Source organism: Chiloscyllium plagiosum, unplaced genomic scaffold, assembly GCF_037043375.1.
Source record: "Chiloscyllium plagiosum isolate Xiang-an unplaced genomic scaffold, Cpla_swu_hap1 HiC_scaffold_48, whole genome shotgun sequence".
In the NCBI taxonomy this organism is placed as follows: Eukaryota; Metazoa; Chordata; class Chondrichthyes; order Orectolobiformes; family Hemiscylliidae; genus Chiloscyllium; species Chiloscyllium plagiosum.
This window is the reverse complement of record NW_028270186.1, coordinates 11,786,374-11,806,582: the sequence shown is the minus strand read 5'-3', so window position 1 is coordinate 11,806,582 and position 20,209 is coordinate 11,786,374. Positions and strand designations below refer to the sequence as shown.

The 20,209-nt window shown below is 51.5% G+C and overlaps 1 protein-coding gene across 3 annotated transcripts in view; it reads left to right on the top strand.

Moving 5' to 3' along the window:
- The window catches only part of LOC122543124 (fibroblast growth factor receptor 1-like), a 146,473-nt gene that overhangs the window by 72,071 nt on the left and 54,193 nt on the right, over positions 1-20,209 (top strand). For all 3 annotated transcript variants that reach the window (XM_087984353.1, XM_043681460.2, XM_087984354.1), the window contains exon 3: positions 18,852-19,115. In XM_087984353.1, coding sequence (XP_087840479.1) covers positions 18,852-19,115 — 264 coding nt within the window. The remainder of the gene's footprint in view (positions 1-18,851; positions 19,116-20,209) is intronic.

The following is a 20,209-nucleotide window of genomic DNA, read 5'->3' as shown; positions in this document are numbered from 1 at the left end:
GCAGGATATCCTTGGGGACTGAATCAGGCATCGATATAGTTTACAAACCAATCCATAAAAGGGTAGGATGGAACTACATTCCAGGACAGTCATTATCTCATTGAAAGGCAAAATCGGAATCAGGGGATGAACGGTTTCCTCCACTGTGCATTTCCTGATGACAAACTAAAACTCCCTCTACTCTTTTAAACTGAAAATAAAGCTCCTTGACATCGATTCTGTCCAATACTCCCAGCACAGGAGCAAGACGGAGTTAGAGACAGAATAAAGCTACTTCGACACTTTTACACTCGGACTAAATCTAACTCTGCTTTCAGTTTAAAAGAATGTTCTCGACTCTTCCAAACTAAAAGTAAATTAAAAATACAGCTCTCTCTACACTGTCTGCCATCAAACACTCCCAGGACAGGGGCAGCACAGGGTTAGAGTAAAGCTCCCTCTACACTGTCCCCCGTCAAACAGTCCTAGGACAGGGGCAGCACGAATACAGATACTGAGTAAAGCTCTCTCTGCACTCTCCCCCTGTCAAACACTCCCTGAAGGGGGACAACAAGGGGGTTAGATACAGAGTAAAGTTCTTTCTACACTGTCCCCCATTAAACACTCCCAGGACAGGGACAGCACAGCAGCAGAATGGCGATTTGGTGTGCTTGCAGGATTGAGAGTGTGTCATGATGGGCTTCAGAGTCGCTCTCCTGTTGAGACTGGCACATTCAGTCACCAAACCCTTGCAAAATACTTGGCTGACTGCAGCCAGAATGGTGCTTGGAATGATGGAACCGAAGGTCGTGGCTTCATTGGGTGTGGTTTTCTGCAGATATCTCATTGCCTGGCGAGGTGTCATTGTCAACACATCTTCAGTACAGTGTTGGTGGCCTGTCCCGCCTGGTGTGGAACCTAAGGAGTGGAACGGAAGGAAAAGAGGAGGGATTTGAAGTGAGGGGCCAGGAAGGGGTGGCTAAGGTCAGGTTGTGGATATAGGTGAGGTCCCGTTGTGTCCTGTGCAAGGCACACAGCCGTGGGTTGGTATTATCAGGCATCAGCTGCCTTCGATTTATTGGGCTCTGGGCGCGTTGGGTTCTGCGTCACAAAGGCCCTCAGGCTCTGGCCACTTGTGCAGGCGTTGGGATTGTTGGGAATGGCTCACAGAGGCAAATCTCAGCTCGGCTGGTCTGCTGGCCATCACATTGCCTGAGGCAGAGGCCTACAGGAAGCAGTACCTGACGTTGTGTGTCTGGAGCGGTGATGAATTGAGCAGCTCTGGGGCCTGGGAGGTGGGAGCTACTTGATTGATTATCACGGAGAGTGGGCCCCTGCGGTCAAAGGTGAACTTAGACAGCTGGGGCAATATTTTCCCAGAGAGAGAGGGGGGTGGGGGTGGTGGCGAGACCAGATTGGGGGTTTGGGGGGGGGGAAGCAGCATCCCCAGAAAAGAATCTTGTCACATACTGAATCAAGTGGGGGGAGCTGTCTAAACCTCAGCAAGTCAGTTAAGAAACTCGGCATTCAGCTATTACTCACGGCCTCCATTCTGTAGCCCCATCACCAGCTGAAATTGCTTTTCTCAGGCATGGCGTCTCAGTTTGCAGTTTCAGGTTTCTAACAGTCCGATGCACACTTTTGTTTAACCCTTTGCTGCCCAATCTTTTAATCTCCGTGCACAACCATCTCTTACCCCCTCTTCCATTCTCCACTCCCACAACCCCCACCCTCCCTGCCCCCGCTGTGGTGAACGCCTGTCTCGGATTCGAGTTTGTCTGTTTGCTTTTTAAGGTCAAAGGTCACATGACAACAAGTTCATTTGAGAGCACGAGCTTTCGGAGCACTGCCCCTTCATCAGATTCCTGGGTCTTAACAGTTGGAAGACTCAATAGTAGGGTGAGCTGGGAACTGTTGGGGGAGGGGGTGCCTTACGTGGTGTCCCACTTTGATTCATTCATTCCCCTCCCTTTGCCTTAGTTTTGTTGCTGCTGCCCTGGCCTCAGTGGGTTGTGCCTGGAAGATATCCCTTTAATTGGAAACACACATGAACTGGTGGGAGGGAAGAAGACCGGTTCAGTGTTGTGCAGCACTGTCTCAGGAATGAAATAAAAAGGAATTATTAAACTGCAGTTACAGTGAAAGCAGCTTTGGTTTCTGTCTCACTGAATGGCTTCGGTGCAAATTGACAGCCCAGAGTGGAAGAGGGATTCGTAATTTGGAGAATCAAGATCTCTGGGATTGGGAAATGAACAGGGTGAGGAACTCTGGGATTAAGGATCACAGTGCAATGATGGAATTTGAGATTTGAAATCACGGAGCAATGAGGGACTCTGGAACTAGGAATCATGAGTTAATGAGATCCTGACAGATTGGGAGTAATGGGGAAATGAGGGATTCTGGGATGGGGCATTGCAATGCAGTGAGGGACTCTGGGATTGGAGATGTTGGTGCAGTGAGGGAGTCTGGAATTGGGAATTCCAGGCAATGGTGGACTCAGATTGACAATGATGGATCAGTGACGGAATCTGGGATTGTCAATGATGGGACATGGAGGAACTCTGGGATTTGGAATCATGGGGCACTGAGGGACTTTGGGATTGGGAACTGGAAATAGTGAGGGATCCGGGATAGGGAATCTTGAGCAAATGGGTCTTGGAGATTGGGAAGGCATCTTGTTGAAAGTTCACTATCTCACTCCACTGGGATGAAGCAGGCTTATTTATCCTATGTTTATCTCTGCGATCTCAGTCTTTACCCAGTGATATGTGGACCACCGGAAAGTACAGCCTGATGATTCTGGGAGAGTTGTGCCAAAATCAGTCTTGGGCGCTGGTGTTTTGTTGCCTGTTTTGGGCTCTGTGTACCGTAAACATTATGTGGCTCAGATTGCGATGTGGATGGACGTTTCCACAGGCACTCTCTTCAAACATTGGACAAACCTGCTCAGATGTTTCTAATTTAAAGCGTATTTTCGTCCCAAAGACGATGTGCTTTTGGAGTGAGTCTGTCCGTGGGTGGATCTGCCTTTTCCATTTTTAACTCCCTCCTCATCTATGCATCTGTTACCACAAGATGTGGTTATTCCGATATCCTCCAGGCCAGCCTCCAATCTTCCAACCAACAGAAACAGGAAGCTGCCTATTTCCTGAGGCACAGCTCAGGCCCTGTTCACCCACCAGTACTGAGATCACCTGCTCCAGCCTATCTTTCCATTTTCAGACTCTCATCACAGCCTTGCAGTGCCTGGCTCCAAACTGTTCCAACCTTGAGATCTCACTGTGCTTTCACCTCCCAGATTCCTCAGCTCTGGAATTTCACAGCCCCCCCCCCCATCCCACACCACCCCCTTCACCCGAAACTTTGATGGAGTTGGGGATTTCTCCTCAAACGTGTTTCTTCAAAGCTCCCTCTTCCCTGCCATTGGGGAATGGGTGTCCAATTGAATTTGGGCCCATTCCTGAGACAAATCCCAGATGGGTTTGGAATGTGGGATTGTCTGTCCCGTAAGGGAACTCCTCTGTGGGAGCAGGAGGCTGGATCTGAGCATTGCTTCCCGTAGCCCGTGGGTCTGACTGGAGGCCCACAGGCCTGCACTCCATCTTCGTGTTATCTGATGTCAGCATGGCATGGTGTTTTAACTCCACACAAGCTGTGCTTGGTGTCAAAGTTCCCTCTCCAGAAGGGCCAAATGACCTTGTCTTTTGCAGTCAAAGTGAGGGTTCCACTTGTGTCACTGGGAAATTGGGAATGGGATTTATGGCCAGTCAGAGCTCATTGCAAAATGGTGGCCAGCAGCACTGATATTTAGGAAGCCGGATTTCTCCTGGGGTTGTTCCTCAGCTCCCACCTTCATCGTGGCTTGGGCTTGGGATTTGAAAAGCAGCCTTTGATTTGTGCGATTGTGGGTTTTTTTTTACCCAAGTGGATTGATTAGATTAGATTCCCTACAGTGTGGAAACAGGCCCTTCAGCCCAACAAATCCACACCAACCCTCCGAAGGGTAACCCACCCAGACCCATTCCCCTACATTTCCCTCTAACACACCTAACACTATGGGCAAGTTAGGATGGCCAATTCACCTGACCTGCACATCTTTGGACTGTGGGAGGAAACCGGAGCACCCGGAGGAAACCCACGCAGACACGAGGAGAATGTGCAAACTCCACGCAGACAGTCGCCCAAGGCTGGAATCAAACCTGGGACCCTGGCACTGTGAGGCAGCAGTGCCAACCACTGAGCCACCGTGCCACCCATTGGTATGGACTACTTGGGACAATGGGCCTCCTTTCCATGCCTGGCCATCTGTTTTGGCACTTGCTGTATGCTGCTGGGAAGGAGCTTATTCCCCCCAGACATTACTGCCATACGAAGGATGTCCCCATCACAGAGTCAGCTTCTTGAAACCGGCTGGGGATCACAGTCACATGTTCCTGAAGCGTTTGATCTCCCAATACCTTGGTGAGGTTGCTGCACAGGACTGAAATGTTCTGGGCAAGGTTGGAGTTTCCCAGCAGAATGCCAGTGTCTTTGTTCAGAGCTCTGTAAACATCGCATCTGGGTGGGTTACCCTTGTGGTGCACCCACTGCTTTCAATATATCATCTGGGTTTACTCACTTTCTTCAGCATTGAAACTGTGTCCGTGTTGAAAAGGGTGGCGCTGGAAAAGCACAGCAGGTCAGGCAGCATCCGAGGGGCGGGAGAGTCGATGTTTCGGGCATTCCTGATGAAGGGGCTTATGCCAGTGTAGTCCCTGCAGAGGGGAATGGCCTGTATCTTTCCTTTCAGACAGGAATGGCATGAGATTTGTCTCAGAGAGAAAGACCACTGGCTTGAGGGAGCCCAATCTACACACAGGAAGATCCCACATACAACAACATGGCTGACTGGTTGGTGACAGTGGTTGGCAGAGAGACGCAGGAGCCAGTCTCACTGGAACTGCTGGGTGCTTGGGTGAGTTTACCCTTTGCAGGGTAGCAAGTCCTCCCTATGCCCGTCACGGACCCAGGGTTCAATAAGCAGCCTGTCAGCTCAGCCTGGGCACACTGGGCTCTGGTACTTTCCTCAGGCTTGGCTGGCACCTGTCAGCCCTCAGGATTGGTGCTAAGGTGCAGAGAAACCACCGCAAACACAAGAGGCCTTTGCATTTATCTGCCACCTCCAACCAAATCCCCAGGAAATGTCATCACCCTCATGGGCAGCCTCTGCTGTGCTGTTCCCTAGGGACTGTGAGGCCCCATGCAGTTGATAAGCCAGTCATCCTCCATAGCATTTCCTCAGGCAAAAGGGGGGTTGAATCCAGGAGTATAGACCGCAGCTTTCTGATGTGTGGCTAGGCACAGCTGGTCCTTCACTGTCTGCTTTTCTCTCTCTCTATCTCTCTCTTTGTTTTCTCTCTCTCACTGTGTCTGCTGTCTTTGTCCTCTCTGCGCTCTCTCTGTCTCATTCTTGTTCTCTCTCGCTTGCTCTCTCTCACTTCTTGACTCTCCATGTCCCTGTCTCTCTCTCTCTCTCTCTCTCTCTCTCTCTCTCTCTCTCTCTCTCTCCCTCCCTCCCTCCCTCCCTATTCCCCTCCACCAAACACCTCTCCACTTCTCAGGGGATGGGGAGGGTCAGTGGGATGAGGGGTGTAGTGGGGACCAGTCTCTCATTCCCAGCATTCGGAATCTGTCCTGAAACCTGAGCAGCAGCAAGTAATCCCCTGGTCAGTGGGAAGGATAAGGTGAGGTGTGTTGAAAGGAATGCAGTAAATACTGCAATCATACTCAATACACGACAGGCAGACAAAAGCCCCACTGTCTGTGCACGCTGGCTACACTCAATCTCTCTGCTGCTTTATTAACCACCGAATAACTCAGGGTGCCTACCCAGTCCAGCCTCTCTGCTGCCTGCACCAGCAGCAGTCAAATAGCCATTACACCGTGGGGCAGGGGCTGGTATCCACAGCTCTCTCTCAGCCCCTCGTTGGTGATTTCTCTTCCTTCTCACACTCTGACCTGTTTGCCCCCCACCTCATCCCTTCACCAGCGCACCCCCCAGCACACTCTCACACTCGAGCTCTCCCTACCTCCCCTTCTCTCTCTGTCCCCCTCTCTCTCCCCTCCCCCTCTCTTACCCCACCTCCTTCCCTCCCTCTCCCACTCCCCCTCTTTCCCAAATCCCTCTCCCCCACCCCCCTCGCTCCCACTCTCTCCCCCTCTCCCTGTCCCCACCCCCCCCCACCACCCCTCCACAACGCTTGCCTACCCACTCAGTCAGTCAGTCGGTGTGGGGGGTGTTCCAGGTCATCCACAAGCTGAGCCGGGAGCAGGGGTTGCTGTCGCTAATTGCTCTCCTTCATTGGCAGCCATTTTGGGAGGAGGATAGGGTGGAGATGTGAGTGATATTCAGAAGAAAACCCAGTCAGTGGGCAATGAGTGATGGTGGTGAGGGAGCCACTGTTCTTCCAGTGTCTTGGATGGCCACTGGGGTCCAGAACACTAGGGGGAGGAGAACCTGTCTGTCGCACATTTCTCTGTTGTTCCTCAGGCAGCCATCTTAGCCGAGAATGCTGGTTGTGTTGGCGTAAGTGTGTGGGCCTTTTGGGCCTGGGGCCTTTTGCACACATAAGGGACTGGGTCAAGACAAGCAAACTTCCAATAGCTTGTGTTTACACAGCAGTCCCAGGGTGCTGCGCAGGACAGGGTGGGGCGGTGTTGGGGAAGGGGCAAGTGATGTCAGTTTTGGTGAAAGTTAGTGTCGTTTCTCGAGGAGAGTCTGAAAGCAGGGAGAGAGAACGATGTGAAGGGTTTTCATGAGGGGATTGTCGAACCCATGGGACGTGGGAGATGAGGATTGGTTAGCTAGAGGAGGCCGAGATTTCTGTTGTTTGTAGGGCTCCTGGAGAATACACGGTCAGGAAGGAATCTGGACATGTCTCCTGTCACCCAACACCTTCCCACGTCCGGTTCAGTCTCTGGCTTGTGGTGGTGCAGAGGGGAACTGGGAAGAAGGTTGATTTTTCAAGAACCCAGCATGCTTTCAGTAACCCTGCGGAGGTGGGGCAGCCCGCAAGGTGTTTCGATTTGTGGATTGCAGTGAGCTATTTGACTGCGGTGTGCATCACACTGGAGCCCACTTGCTGCAGATGAGGGGAGTTGGGTGGTTGCTAAGTTTTCTCCCATTCATTCCCAGCTGTGGGCGGAGCTGGCTAACGGTGAGTGTGGAGAACACCCTTAAAGGTGATCCTTCAGAGCCCTGGGGCTGGCCTGAAACAGGGAGCCATTCAGCCTGCAACGCTGAAAGCCCCTGGCACTCCGACAAGCTGCTGGGATTGAGTTCCACCTTGGCTGTTGTTTGCACATGACATGCAATCCAGAAATACAGTTCTGAGTCGAGCGCCCTTTTCACACAGCACGAGGCCTGATGGAAGAGGGAGTCTCGGGGTCAGGGAGCAGGCAGGGGGGTGAGGGGGTGGGGGGGACGGAGGAGGAGGAGGCGAACATGGGATGGAGGGAGGAGGTAGGCAGGGGATGAAGGAGGGTGGGGGCGGGGGGAAAGAGGAGAGCAGGGGGTGAGGGGGTGAAGGAGGGTGGGGGGAGGGTGTGGGAGGGGATGAAGGAGGGAGGGGGTGGGCAAGGGGTGAGGTTTCAGGGGGGGGAGGCACGAGGTGGGCCCGAAGTGAAGGAGGGGGAAGTGGGATGGAGAAGGGGACATCAGGGGAGTGTCTCAGGGTGGACAGCAACAAATTCTCCCACCAGCAGGAACTCGGGTGAAAACATTGTGTGCCGAGCACACACACAGTGACGGACTCAGTGACAGTCCTCCAGGTTTGGGCCTTGCTGGTGCAGTCACTTTGGGAACTGGCCATGAACTTGTGTGTTCGATAAAACTTAACATGAGCTACGATGCCTGGAGGGAGGTTTCTCAAAGAATGTAGCACTCTTTTTGTTCAGAACAGTCTGCCTACTTCCTTCCTGGCAGGTGAACTGGAGGGCGTGGGGCTGCCTGATTGTTTCCAGCATCTCTCCTTTACCAAATGGTCCTCCCTTTACTGTACTCACCCCATCAGAGAGGTAGCAACAGGCCCTTCAGCCTGTCCACTCGCTGCTGCTGCTGCTGTGCCATTGGTTGGGATCAGGGCTGATCAAGAGGCAGCTCGCTGTCGGCTGTTCGGCTGTGGAAGGCATCCAAACCAATGCAGGTTGGCCCCATAAGGTCACTCCTTTGGGAGGGCGTGGTGACAAGAAACAAGAGGGTTCGGAGCTTTTTGGTTCCCACGGCAACAGGGAATGGGTTGGATCTCTGTACCCCTGAGAATCCCCGGAACAGAGTCTATACCTGATTTTCGAATACAATGGGGATGGGGGAATTGAAGGAACCTCACCTGGGGCACCAACTGAGTCCCCCTCCCCATCCGCGTCCCCTGTCTTGACTCTCCGATTGAAAGGGAGATCCGAGTTTGAGGACAGAGCCTCCTTCTGTTATTCCCACTTGTTAATTTTTTGGGGATTGCTGTTCATACATATCTAAGTCATGGCCCACTGTGGCTAAGGAAGTGATGAAGTGCACAGTTCACAGAATCATAGATCAGTGCCGACAGTGCAGAGAGAGGCCCACTGGGTCCACACAGACCCTCCGAAAAGCATCCCACTCTCCCCTTACCCTGCATTTCCCAAGGTCAGCCCACCCTAACCTGCACACCTTTTGGGCTGTGGGAGCACAGAGGAAGCCTACACCGAGATGGGGGCCATTGTGCAGAGTCCACACGGTGGGTCACCAGAGGCTGGAATCGCTGACCACTGAGCCACTGTGCTGCCAGGTTGGTGTGGGTGTGGTTGGATCGCCCCCTACAGGTACCGACTGTGGCCCCCTTGAGAGATTCCTGCAGTGGGCTGAAATAGCAAGCAGAGGGCTCAGAGGTAAGCAGTTGGCAGATGACTCCCCGTCCCAATCCCCATGTCCCAGCCCAGTGTAAAGGAGTGTGTGAACAACGACATAGCTGCCTTTTCACCCCCAGCTCCACACACTGAGAGGCTCGATCCCCATGGAGAATGGAAACCAGTGGGAGGGCCTGAGACACACACACACACCCACACGTGGCCGGCTGCTGCTACCTCCCAGGACTGGAGCAGGGTCACACTCTCCTTTCCCAGCCTTGGGGTGTGCCTGCCAGCTCTCACTGTCTTACCTTCAGGAAGGAAGGCAGGGAAGGGGTGCATTGACATGGCACCTTTCATCCCCCGTTCCCCCGATGATTGGACAAAGCAGCAGAGAGTAAGTGCAAAAGCCCAGATTGTTGCTGCTGTGCAGTTTTGAATGCCAGCCTGGCCGTAGTGTGGTCTTTCAGTCAAACCTGTAAACTACTGCCCATCTTCCCTCTTTGAAACCTTCCCCCACCCCTGTCTTCCTGCCAAGATTTGGCCTACTGTGGCTGACACGTGGATACGGGTTTGGATGGTTTGGTATAACTTTGTCTGGAGGGGACTGGTTCCTTTCTCCCCTTCCCCTCAGGGGTCCCTGAAATTCCAGGCAGTGGGAGTGGGCCAAGAGGAGACACCAGACTTGTTCAAGCCTCTGGCACAAGGTTGATGGAATTCCAGGTGGAAAGATGGTTCCTCTGAGAGCGTGTGTATTTTTGTGTGTGCGCGCATGTGTGTTGTGTGTATTTTTTGTGTATTGTGTATGTACACGTATGTGTGTGTGTTGTGTGCGCGTGTGTGTTGTGTATTGTGTATTTTTGTGTTGTGTATGTGCATGTGTGTGTTGTGTATATATATATCTGTGTTGTGTGTGTATATATATCTGTGTGGTGTGTGTGTGTATATATCTGTGTGGTGTGTGTGTGTGTATATATCTGTGTGGTGTGTGTGTGTGTATATATCTGTGTGGTGTGTGTGTGTGTGTATATATCTGTGTGGTGTGTGTGTGTGTATATATCTGTGTGGTGTGTGTGTATATATCTGTGTGGTGTGTGTGTATATATCTGTGTTGTGTGTGTATATCTGTGTGGTGTGTATGTGTGTATATCTGTGTGGTGTGTATGTGTGTATATCTGTGTGGTGTGTGTGTGTATATATCTGTGTGGTGTGTGTGTATATATCTGTGTGGTGTGTGTGTATATATCTGTGTGGTGTGTGTGTATATATCTGTGTGGTGTGTGTGTGTGTATATATCTGTGTGGTGTGTGTGTGTGTATATATCTGTGTGGTGTGTGTGTGTGTATATATCTGTGTGGTGTGTGTGTGTGTATATATCTGTGTGGTGTGTGTGTGTGTATATATCTGTGTGGTGTGTGTGTGTGTGTATATATCTGTGTGGTGTGTGTGTATATATCTGTGTGGTGTGTGTGTGTGTGTATATATCTGTGTGGTGTGTGTGTATATATCTGTGTGGTGTGTGTGTGTATATATCTGTGTGGTGTGTGTGTGTATATATCTGTGTGGTGTGTGTGTGTATATATCTGTGTGGTGTGTGTGTGTATATATCTGTGTGGTGTGTGTGTGTATATATCTGTGTGGTGTGTGTGTGTATATATCTGTGTGGTGTGTGTGTGTATATATCTGTGTGGTGTGTGTGTATATATCTGTGTGGTGTGTGTGTATATATCTGTGTGGTGTGTGTGTGTGTATATATCTGTGTGGTGTGTGTGTGTGTATATATCTGTGTGGTGTGTGTGTGTATATATCTGTGTGGTGTGTGTGTGTATATATCTGTGTGGTGTGTGTGTGTATATATCTGTGTGGTGTGTGTGTATATATCTGTGTGGTGTGTGTGTGTGTATATATCTGTGTGGTGTGTGTGTGTGTATATATCTGTGTGGTGTGTGTGTGTATATATCTGTGTGGTGTGTATGTGTGTATCTGTGTGGTGTGTATGTGTGTGTATATATTTGTGTGTGTTGTCGGTGCAGTTTGTCAGTCTGTGTAAGGGAATATGACTGAATAGTTTGACTTCCGTGCTGCTGAATCCACGCACTCCCACTCTTTCCTCCTGCTTCCTTGGCAAGCCCTTTTAAAAGGAAATGGAGATTCACATTTTTTTTTTGGTGTTTGCCGTCTGGTCTGAATCAGATCTCTGAAGCCTCGATTACCTCCCCTGGGGTTGGGGGCGCGAGGGAGCAGGAGATGGGGGCGGGGGCAGCCAAGCGGGTTTCACTCCAATTGGAATCTGTGGCTTCCTTCTTCACAGGAAACTGTGACACACTTGGCACACAGCCTGGATCATGGCCTTTCACTCTTTAGCAATTTATCAGGCATTTCCCTCTTACCCCCTCCTCCCCGCCCCCCCTTCCCCTTGTCCTCACTCCCCCACCTGACTCATGTTAAAGATGGCGCAGGGCTGAGTCACAATCTTGCGTGACACATGGCATCAAAATTCCACACACTGTTGGTGGTTAAGGCTGGAGAGAGAAAGCTCTCTGGCAGGTGGGAACCATCAACAATGTGTTTTTTTTCTGTTGATGATTCAGTGCGGTTGGTGCTGCAAGGCTGCAGTGGTGTTCACCCCTCCCCTGCCTTGCTCTGTTTTCCCACCCCCTCCTCGGGGGGGAATGTATGTTAGAGAACCAGACCATAAGAAACAGGAGCAGAGGTAGGCCTCAGAGCCTGTTTGCCATTCAGGATGATCATGGCTGCTCTGACGTGACTAACGTCCACTTAAGCTGCCCCGTCCCTGTAACCGTTGATTCCCGAACTGATTAAGAATCTATCTCAGCCTTAAATATACACAAGGAATCTGCGCCCACAGCTCTCTGGGGCAAGGATTTGCAAAGACTCTCAGACATTTGAGAGAAGAAATTCCTCCTCATCTCAGTCTTTGATTGATGTCCCTTTATTCTGAGACTATACCCTCTGGTCCTCAACGCTCTCTTGAGGGGAATCATTCTCTCCATAATTATCCTGTCAAGCACCTTACGTAACCTCAATGATTCAATGAGATCACCTCTCATTTGTCAAACTGCCAGTGAGTAGAGTCGGAACCAGTCTAACCTTTGGTCACAAACAATGCCTCCATACCAGGGATCATCCCTTGTGAACTGTCTCTGAACTGCCTCTAATGAATCTTGGCTTCAGTCAGGGGAGCAGAACTGTTAACGGTACTCCACTCAACTGTTGTACAGTTACAGTAAGACTATCCTATTAAGATACTCCAACCAGATACGGCCCTGACATGGGCTGGAGGTTTCCCCAGGTAATGGGAGGACAATACGTATTGGTGGGTAGAGCCATTTTTACCCGAGCTGCCCGGCTCACTCCAACCATGGTTAGAATGGGACCTGGAGTTTTGATTTTTCTTGACGTCATGCATTCGGTGCAGTAAAATACGTCAAGCACCTCAAATACTCAAGCAAAGTGTGCCAGCCTGTCCCCAGGAAATGGGCTTTCCCAAGTGCCTTTGAGAGTCAGGAGATATTTAGCAGGGGAGGGGGTGGTGGGGGTGGGGGTGGGGGGATGTTCCAGAGCATGATAGCTGAGCACCTGAAACCAAGCTGCCAAGATCAGGTCAATGAGAACCCAGGACCGTGAGACGACAGGATGTGAGACGTGTAAACAGCTTGTGCGTTTCGGAAGATTCCAGCGACAGGGAAGAGCTGCCAGTGAAGGCCAGGTGAATACAGGGGGGTGACCCATGGGAGAGTTGTTGTCCTCTCAGTTGGTGCTGGCTGTTAGATTGGCTAATAGTGAGCTGGAATGACAGGGCATTCTGGGACTCGGGAAGAACAAACCATTAGCAGGTTGCTTCTCATTTGTCAGACTTGATCCGGATTGATTTCCCATCGTTAACTCTTGTCCCTCTCTCAGCAAGCCTGGCCTCTGGTGTAGAGCATTGTCCAAGAGTTAGCACAGAACAAGACACTGAGGGGTTTGAAGAAGTTGCATGAGTGGGAGTGAGGTGAATGTATTGACTGTTGGTCAGCTAGTTGGCGTCTGGTTTAACTGGAACAAGACCTCATTTGTGTGACTTCTACCCAAGCCAAGCTCAGTGTGGGTAAGACAGCAGTCCTCACCAACTCTACATCCCACGGGGGGGGGGGGGGGGCGACACTTGGGTGGGGCTGTACACAGCATGAACAGGAAAGATTCGAGTATAGTGACAAATGGATCTTTGGATCGGAGCTCAGAATACGGAGAGATTCCACTGAGGGGATGGAGCAGAAAACAGGGAGTGACTCAGGTGCGGTTGGATGAAGGCTATCACAGAGCAGTGATGGACAGAAAAGTGACAGAGGATGTGTTTGCATGATGCCTGGACCAGGGCAGTGTAGCATGACAACAGAGCTCCTGATGGGATAGGACATGTGGGAATTAGATTAGATTAGATTACTTACAGTGTGGAAACAGGCCCTTCAGCCCAACAAGTCCATACTGACCAGCCGAAGCGCAACCCACCCATACCCCTACATCTACCCCTTCAACCTAACACTACGGGCAATTTAGCATGGCCAATTCACCTGACCCGCACATCTTTGTGACTGTGGGAGGAAACCCACGCAGACACGGGGAGAATGTGCAAACTCCACACAGTCAGTCGCCTGAGTCGGGAATTGAACCCGGGTCTCTGGCGCTGTGAGGCAGCAGTGCTAACCACTGTGCCACCGTGCCGCCAATTAATGGTGGGAAATAGTGCCTGTAGAGGTGGTTTCAGGGAGAGACTGCAGTGAGGATTAGATTAGATTACCTACAGTGTGGAAACAGGCCCTTCAACCCAACAAGTCCACACCGACCCTCCGAAGAGCAACCCAACCAGATCCATTCCCCTACAACTAACACTATGGCCAATTTAACATGGACAATTCACCTGACCTGCACATCTTTGTACTGTGGGAGGAAACCCACGCAGACACGGGGAGAATGTGCAGACTCCACACAGACAGTCGCCCAAAGCAGGAACCGAACCCGGGTCCCTGGGGCTGTGAGACAGCAGTGCTAACCACTGAGCCATTTTGCCGCCCTTCAACTGCTGTTATTTTCAGTGGGAGAGGGAGGGGATGGGAATGGGGGAAGTAAGATTGCCCTGGGCTGGGGAACAGTGTGGAAAGAGGAGCAAGAACTAATGTCTACTTAACACTGAAGGAACCCTTGTTCACTTTGGACCCATTGGCACTTCACAGCCCATTCCCATCCCAGCCCAGTCCCATCTCAGGATTGCTGTCCTGTGTCTAACCTTTCCTTCTCTCTCATCCATGTTTTCCTGGTTTCCCAGCCCCTTCAGGCCAAGCCCAGGCTGGAACAGGACGAGAGTGGTCGTTCAGTTCAGTATTTTGGCAGTTCCTTGGGGTTAGAGGATGCACTGAAACAGGGGATGTGCTCGTTCCTTCGCCCAGGGAGGGAGGGAGGGTAGGTTGCATTGGGGGAAACAGCTTTGTCCTTGCCCCAGTGCTGACACTGATTCAAGACAGGGAGCCTGGTTAGCAAGGTTAGATCTCATGGAATACAGGGAGAACTACAGACAGAGGGTGCTGGTGGAGGTTGTTTCTCAGACTGGAGGCCTGTGACCAGTGGAGTGCCACAAGGATCGGTGCTGGATCCTCTACTTTTTGTCATTTATATAAATGATTTGGATGCGAGCATAAGAGGTACAGTTAGTAAGTTTGCAGATGACACCAATATTGGAGGTGTAGTGGACAGCGAAGAGGCTTACCTCAGATTACAGCAGGATCTGGACCAGATGGGCCAATGGGCTGAGAAGTGGCAGATAGAGTTTAATTCAGATAAATGTGAGGTGCTGCATTTTGGGAAAGCAAATCTTAGCAGGACTTATACACTTAATGGTAAGGTCTGAGGGAGCTTGGAGTGCAGGTTCATAGCTCCTTGAAAGTGGAGTCGCAGGTAGATAGGATAGTGAAGAAGGCATTTGGTATGCTTTCCTTTATTGGTCAGAATATTGAGTACAAGAGTTGGGGTGTCATGTTGCAGCCGTAGAGGACATTGGTTCAACCACTGTTGCAATATTGTGTGCAATTCTGGTCTCCTTCCTATCGGAAAGATGTTGTGGAATTTGATAAGGTTCACAAAAGATTGACAGGGTTGGAGGATTTGAGGTACAGGGAGAGGCTGAACAGGCTGGGGCTGTTTTCCCTGGGGCGTCAGAGGCTGAGGGGTGACCTTATAGAGGTTTGTAAAATCATGAGGGGCATGGATAGGGGAAATAGACAAGGACTTTTTCCTGGGGTTGGGGGAGGGGGGGGGAAGGTGAATTTGGGGGAGTCCAGAACTAGAGGGCATAGGTTTAGGATAAGAGGGGAAAGACATAAAAGAGACCTACAGGGCAACCTTTTCAAACAGAGGGTGGTGCGTACATGGAATGAGCTGCCAGAGGACGTGATGGAGGCTGGTACAATTGCAACATTAGAGGCATCTGGATGGGTATATGAATAGGAAGGGTTTGGAGGGATATGGGCCGGGTGCTGGCAGGTGGGACTAGATTGGGTTGGGATATCTGGTCAGCATGGGCTAGCTGGACCGAAGGGTCTGTTTCTGTGCTGTTCGTCTCTATGACTCTATGACAGGGGGAGCTGTTTTTATATTTCTCCCCCCCGCCCCCGCCGTCTCTCGCTCTCTCTCCCCCAACCCTCTCTCTCTGTCCTCCCACCTTCTCCCCCCACCCCTGTTTCCTCCTGTCCCTCACATCTCTTGCTTTCTCTGTGTCACTCCTTCCCTCTGTGTTCCTCTTTCTCTGGCTTGGCGCCATTTGAATGTAGTGAAGCAGAGAAAGACAGAGGGGAGGCTCATGCTCCCGGGCTGTTGGGCTGATGCTCAGGGTTTCTTGTGCTTAATCTTTTGACCGTAATCTGCCTTTCTTTCACTTTGGGAAAGTCCCAGTTACTGCACTGGTCCCAGAAGACAGGAAACCAGCTGTGGTTAACTCATAGAGTGCAGGCCTTCCCTTTGTCTCTGAGCAGTTACCAAAGCTCACAATGTTCCTGTTCTCCTGGAGACCTTCATTGTCCCGAAGATCCACTCCAGGGCATTGCTTCAGAGCAGGGTTGGGCAGTTTTCCCTTGCTTGGGAATGTTGGATGATGATGGGTGTGCTGGGGCTGGGACGGGTGGAGCTGAGGGACTGTGACCTTGAACACACCAGTGTGAGGTCACTCCTCACCTGTCCCCCAAGTCAGCCCAGTGACTCAGTGTCACCTCTTGTGGCTGGAGTGCCCTGGTCAGGTGAGCAAACAGCAAGGCAAGGGGTGGGTCACATCACCATAATCCCAGACCACCATCCTCCGAGAAAGAGGGAGAGGGAGCTGACTGGTGGTGGTTTCACCTGAGGGTCTCTGCGCCTCAGCGGATGGTGGGAATTGAGACCACGCTGTTGGCATCACACTGCACTGCTGGGCAGCTATCCAGGGAGGAAGGGAGGACTGCAGATGTGGGAGAGTCCGAGCAGATAGAGTGTGGCGCTGGGAAAGCACAGCAGGTCAGGCAGCATCCAAGGAGCAGGAGAGTCAACGTTTCGGCCCAGCCCTGAGCTAACCCAGCCTGTCACCGCTGGGTTCAGTAAGCTGCCGTCCCCTGACTCAGGCTGTGATCCAACTCTTGGGAATCTTGGATTCCACCTTTTCCTGGTTGTACTCCAGCTGGGATTGGGAAAGGCAGTGCCCGGAGGGTGTTCAGCCCACGGCCTGCTCACGATTGGAGGGATGGTTGGGTGCGAAGTTGTGTTGCGTGTGCAGTTCTGGTGTCTCCCGCTGTCCTTCCAGGGAACACGTCACAGGGACAATCTCCAATACTGTGGTCCCTGCCTCAGTCCAGCTGGGCACAGGGTGAGCAGTGTTGTACACGCAAGCCAAGCCAGAGAGACATCACTGCTGGCAGCCTGGGCACCAGGCACTGGCAAGGCAGTTGCTTATTTGCCCAGAGGCTGGCTTCATGGCATGGGGGGGGCCATCCACAGCAACTCGGAACCTCATCCCAAGGAGTGCAGTCCCTGCATTCGTGTAGCGCCTTTCACAGGCTTGTCATTGTTGGAAGCCCGGCAGCTGGTTTGGGCCCAGCAGCCTCCCACTGCGAAACACAGTGTTAAAAGCCACATGCTGTTTCCTGACCATGTGAGTGGAAGGACACCAGAGCAGCTCCTTGCAGTCTGTCCTAGCCCACCCTCTGTGTCCACCCTGTGCCCCAGTGGCACTGGGTGCTGGGGGCATCCTGCATTGGTGGAGGTGCCAGATGAGATGGGGACCTGAGGCATGGAATTCTCCAGCCTTGTGCTGTCTGAGTTAGTCAGACATCATCTGGAGGTGGCAAAGCAGGCAGTGAGGTCAGCCCTGGCTTTTGGGATCTTGCTGTGCAATACAGCCCAGGGGGTTATTGATGGAGTCCACAGGCAGGTGACTCAACAAGACTGGGCCCTCCCCACCCAGCTGGCGCTCCTGAGGCCAAGGGATGTGGGCATACAACTGGCAAACAAACACACAGCCAGTCCCAACTGATCGAGCTACTGTTAGCTCTCGGAGACTCTCCCCGTCCTGAGAGTAGCACTGAGTGAGCTGGGCTGTGCTTAAAACAGCAACGAATTGTCAAGTTTGAGAATATCCCACTTGCACCTGGGACCCTCTCAAGCTCTGTAGTCCCAAAGCTGCTCTTGATGTCTATCCATTACCTTGAAGTAGAGAAATGACCATATCATGCTGCCTGTTATTAATATTGTTGGGAAAGTGGTTAGCACCACTGCCTCACTGCGCCACGGACCCGGGTTCGACTCCAGCCTCGGGTCACTGTCTGTGTGGAGTTTGCACATTCTCCCCGTGTCTGTGTGGGTTTCCTTTGGGTGCTCCACTTTCCTCCCACAGTCCAAAGATGTGCAGGTCTGGTGAATTGGCCATGCTAAATTGCCCGTCGTGTTCAGGGATATGCAGGTTAGGTGCATTAGGCAGGGGTAAATGTAGGATAGTACGGTAGGGGAACAGGTCTAGGTGGATAACTCTTTGGAGGGTCAGTGTGGACATTTTGGGCCTAATGACCTGTTTCCATCCTCGGGATTCTATGAAGTTTCGTGCTGATACTGCTGCTGTTTCTCCTGACCAGTAGTGGGCAAGAGAAAGCAGAGGGATATACTGGATGTTGCCAAAATGGGGGGAGTAGGAGCAGACCGTGGTATGGAGGCATTTGGTCATGTTCAGCAGTTATTCCCCCAGAGTAGAAACCTTCAGGAGAACGTGGTGATTCACGGCAGGAGGTGGTCATTCGGCCCTTTCGATCGCTGTGCTGGTCAGTAAGATGGTGGCTGATCGGGATGTGATCTAATTCAGTTCATGGCTCCCATGACCGAGGCGAGGTTTATATGGCAGATTGATCAGTTGGATTGAAATGCCGCCAGCTGCTCTGATGAGGTTTGGGCACATCTCCACAGAAAGTTAACTTGGGCCGATGGGTGACTGGTTTACAATGAGGGACCACAGCACTGCCATCTCCCCCTGTACCAGAAGTACTATAGTCCCAGCACTGTTGGTCTCCAGTGTGAGGCTGGGACGGAGGTACCTTGAGGCTGACATGAAGGTTCTCTTCACTGACACCAGGTCAGAGGATGTTAAGGATGCAGCACAGAAGGAGGCCATTTTTCCCATCATGCCTTTGGTGGCTCTTGGCTCAGGCCATCCAATGGCCATAGATTGTAGCATAGAATCCAAGCTGTTTTGGAAGGCGGCCATGTTTCTTTGGTGCTGAACATCAGGGCTGGTCTGACGCTCGGTATTTCTGGCCTCGGTATTTGACAGGAGTTTGTGAGGTCTCAGAGATTGACCAATCTGTTGCAGTTGGCGGTGCCCGTCCCTCATTCTCTCTGAGTGTGCGAGGAGCTTGCCAGCAGTGCGTTTCCTTGTAGCATGGTGTGCTGGTTCGGTGTGAGCTCCCTGTGGTGTGCCTGACGCAGTGAGCTGTTCTTACCTTTTGCAGACTCCCTGAAACAGAGGCTGGATGTGGAGAAGTACCCAGCCCACCCAGGACAGACCCTGGAGCTGCGCTGTCGCCTGAGGGAGGATGTGCAGAGCATTGATTGGACCAAGGATGGGGTCCAGCTGCCCACCAATAACCGGACCCGCATCACAGCCGAATTCCTGCAGATCACCAGCTCAGTGCGAGAGGATTCGGGTCTCTACACGTGTGTCACAGGCGGGCCGTCTGGCAGTGAGACTTCACGCTTTGCTGTCAATGTCTCTGGTACGTGGTAAGCCTCATCCATGGCCTGAATGTTGCTGGGAGGGCTTCACTGCACCTTCCAAAGGTGGCTTTCACTATCTGTCCCCATGAGATGTGACTGCTCCGTCACCATCCTGACCAGTCGTCCATGCCAGGCCTATCCATATCTCAGCACTGTATCATACAGTGGCTCCCAGACATCGTCCATAGTCTGGTGTTTATGGACCAGACCGAATCCCCTCAAAACAGATCAAGGAGATAGTCTCGACCCTAACTAGCACCTCAGTTAAAGGTGAGCGTAAGGCACTGCATTACAGATGTGATTCGATTGGTCAAACTACGAATGCTTCCAGTAACACCCACTTTATTCTCACACCACGAATAAAATGCAAACAAAACTAAAAGAATTGGCATAACTTTAACTGTATTGAAATATTAAACAAAATAAAATATTATTTAACTAATAGCCGTTAATGGTTCCAATAGAGCAACATCCCCATCGAAATAATATATTATTTAACTGCCACCCATCAATTGTTCCAATAGAGCAACATCCCCTAAACACACCCTTGGCTGAGGCAAATTCAGCAAAGCAGATTTCCCTGACCTGTTATCTCCTCCACTCTAGGAGAAGGGAACTGACAGTATGAATCTTGCACCAAGGACAGAGCTAGAGCTGTTTACAGCAGCTATAGCAGCAGCAGAGAGAGAGTGGTATCTTGCTGCTTCAGTCCCAAATTCCCAACTTCAACAACTGGAAGCAGAACTAAAGCCTTGTGCCTGTGGGAGCGTGACTCCACCCACTCACCCTCCTTTTGTCTCATTGAGGAAAAAAAAAACCCATTGCTATTTAGTCTGCTTTCCATGGAGTAGACACATCAGCACCAAGTTTACAACACTCTTCTTCAAGAGAGCCGGAACAGAACAAATCCCTCTTCTAGGCACACACGTCCCTCCTTATCTCTGTGAGCTCCTCCACCCCCACATTGCTCTCAGATCTCTGCACTCCTCCTTCTGTATTGATCCCCATTTTCACCATCTGCTAGTGGCAACTGCGACAGTGCGAAGCTCTGGAAATCTCTCCCGCTCCCTCTCCTCCTTCAACATCTCGCAAA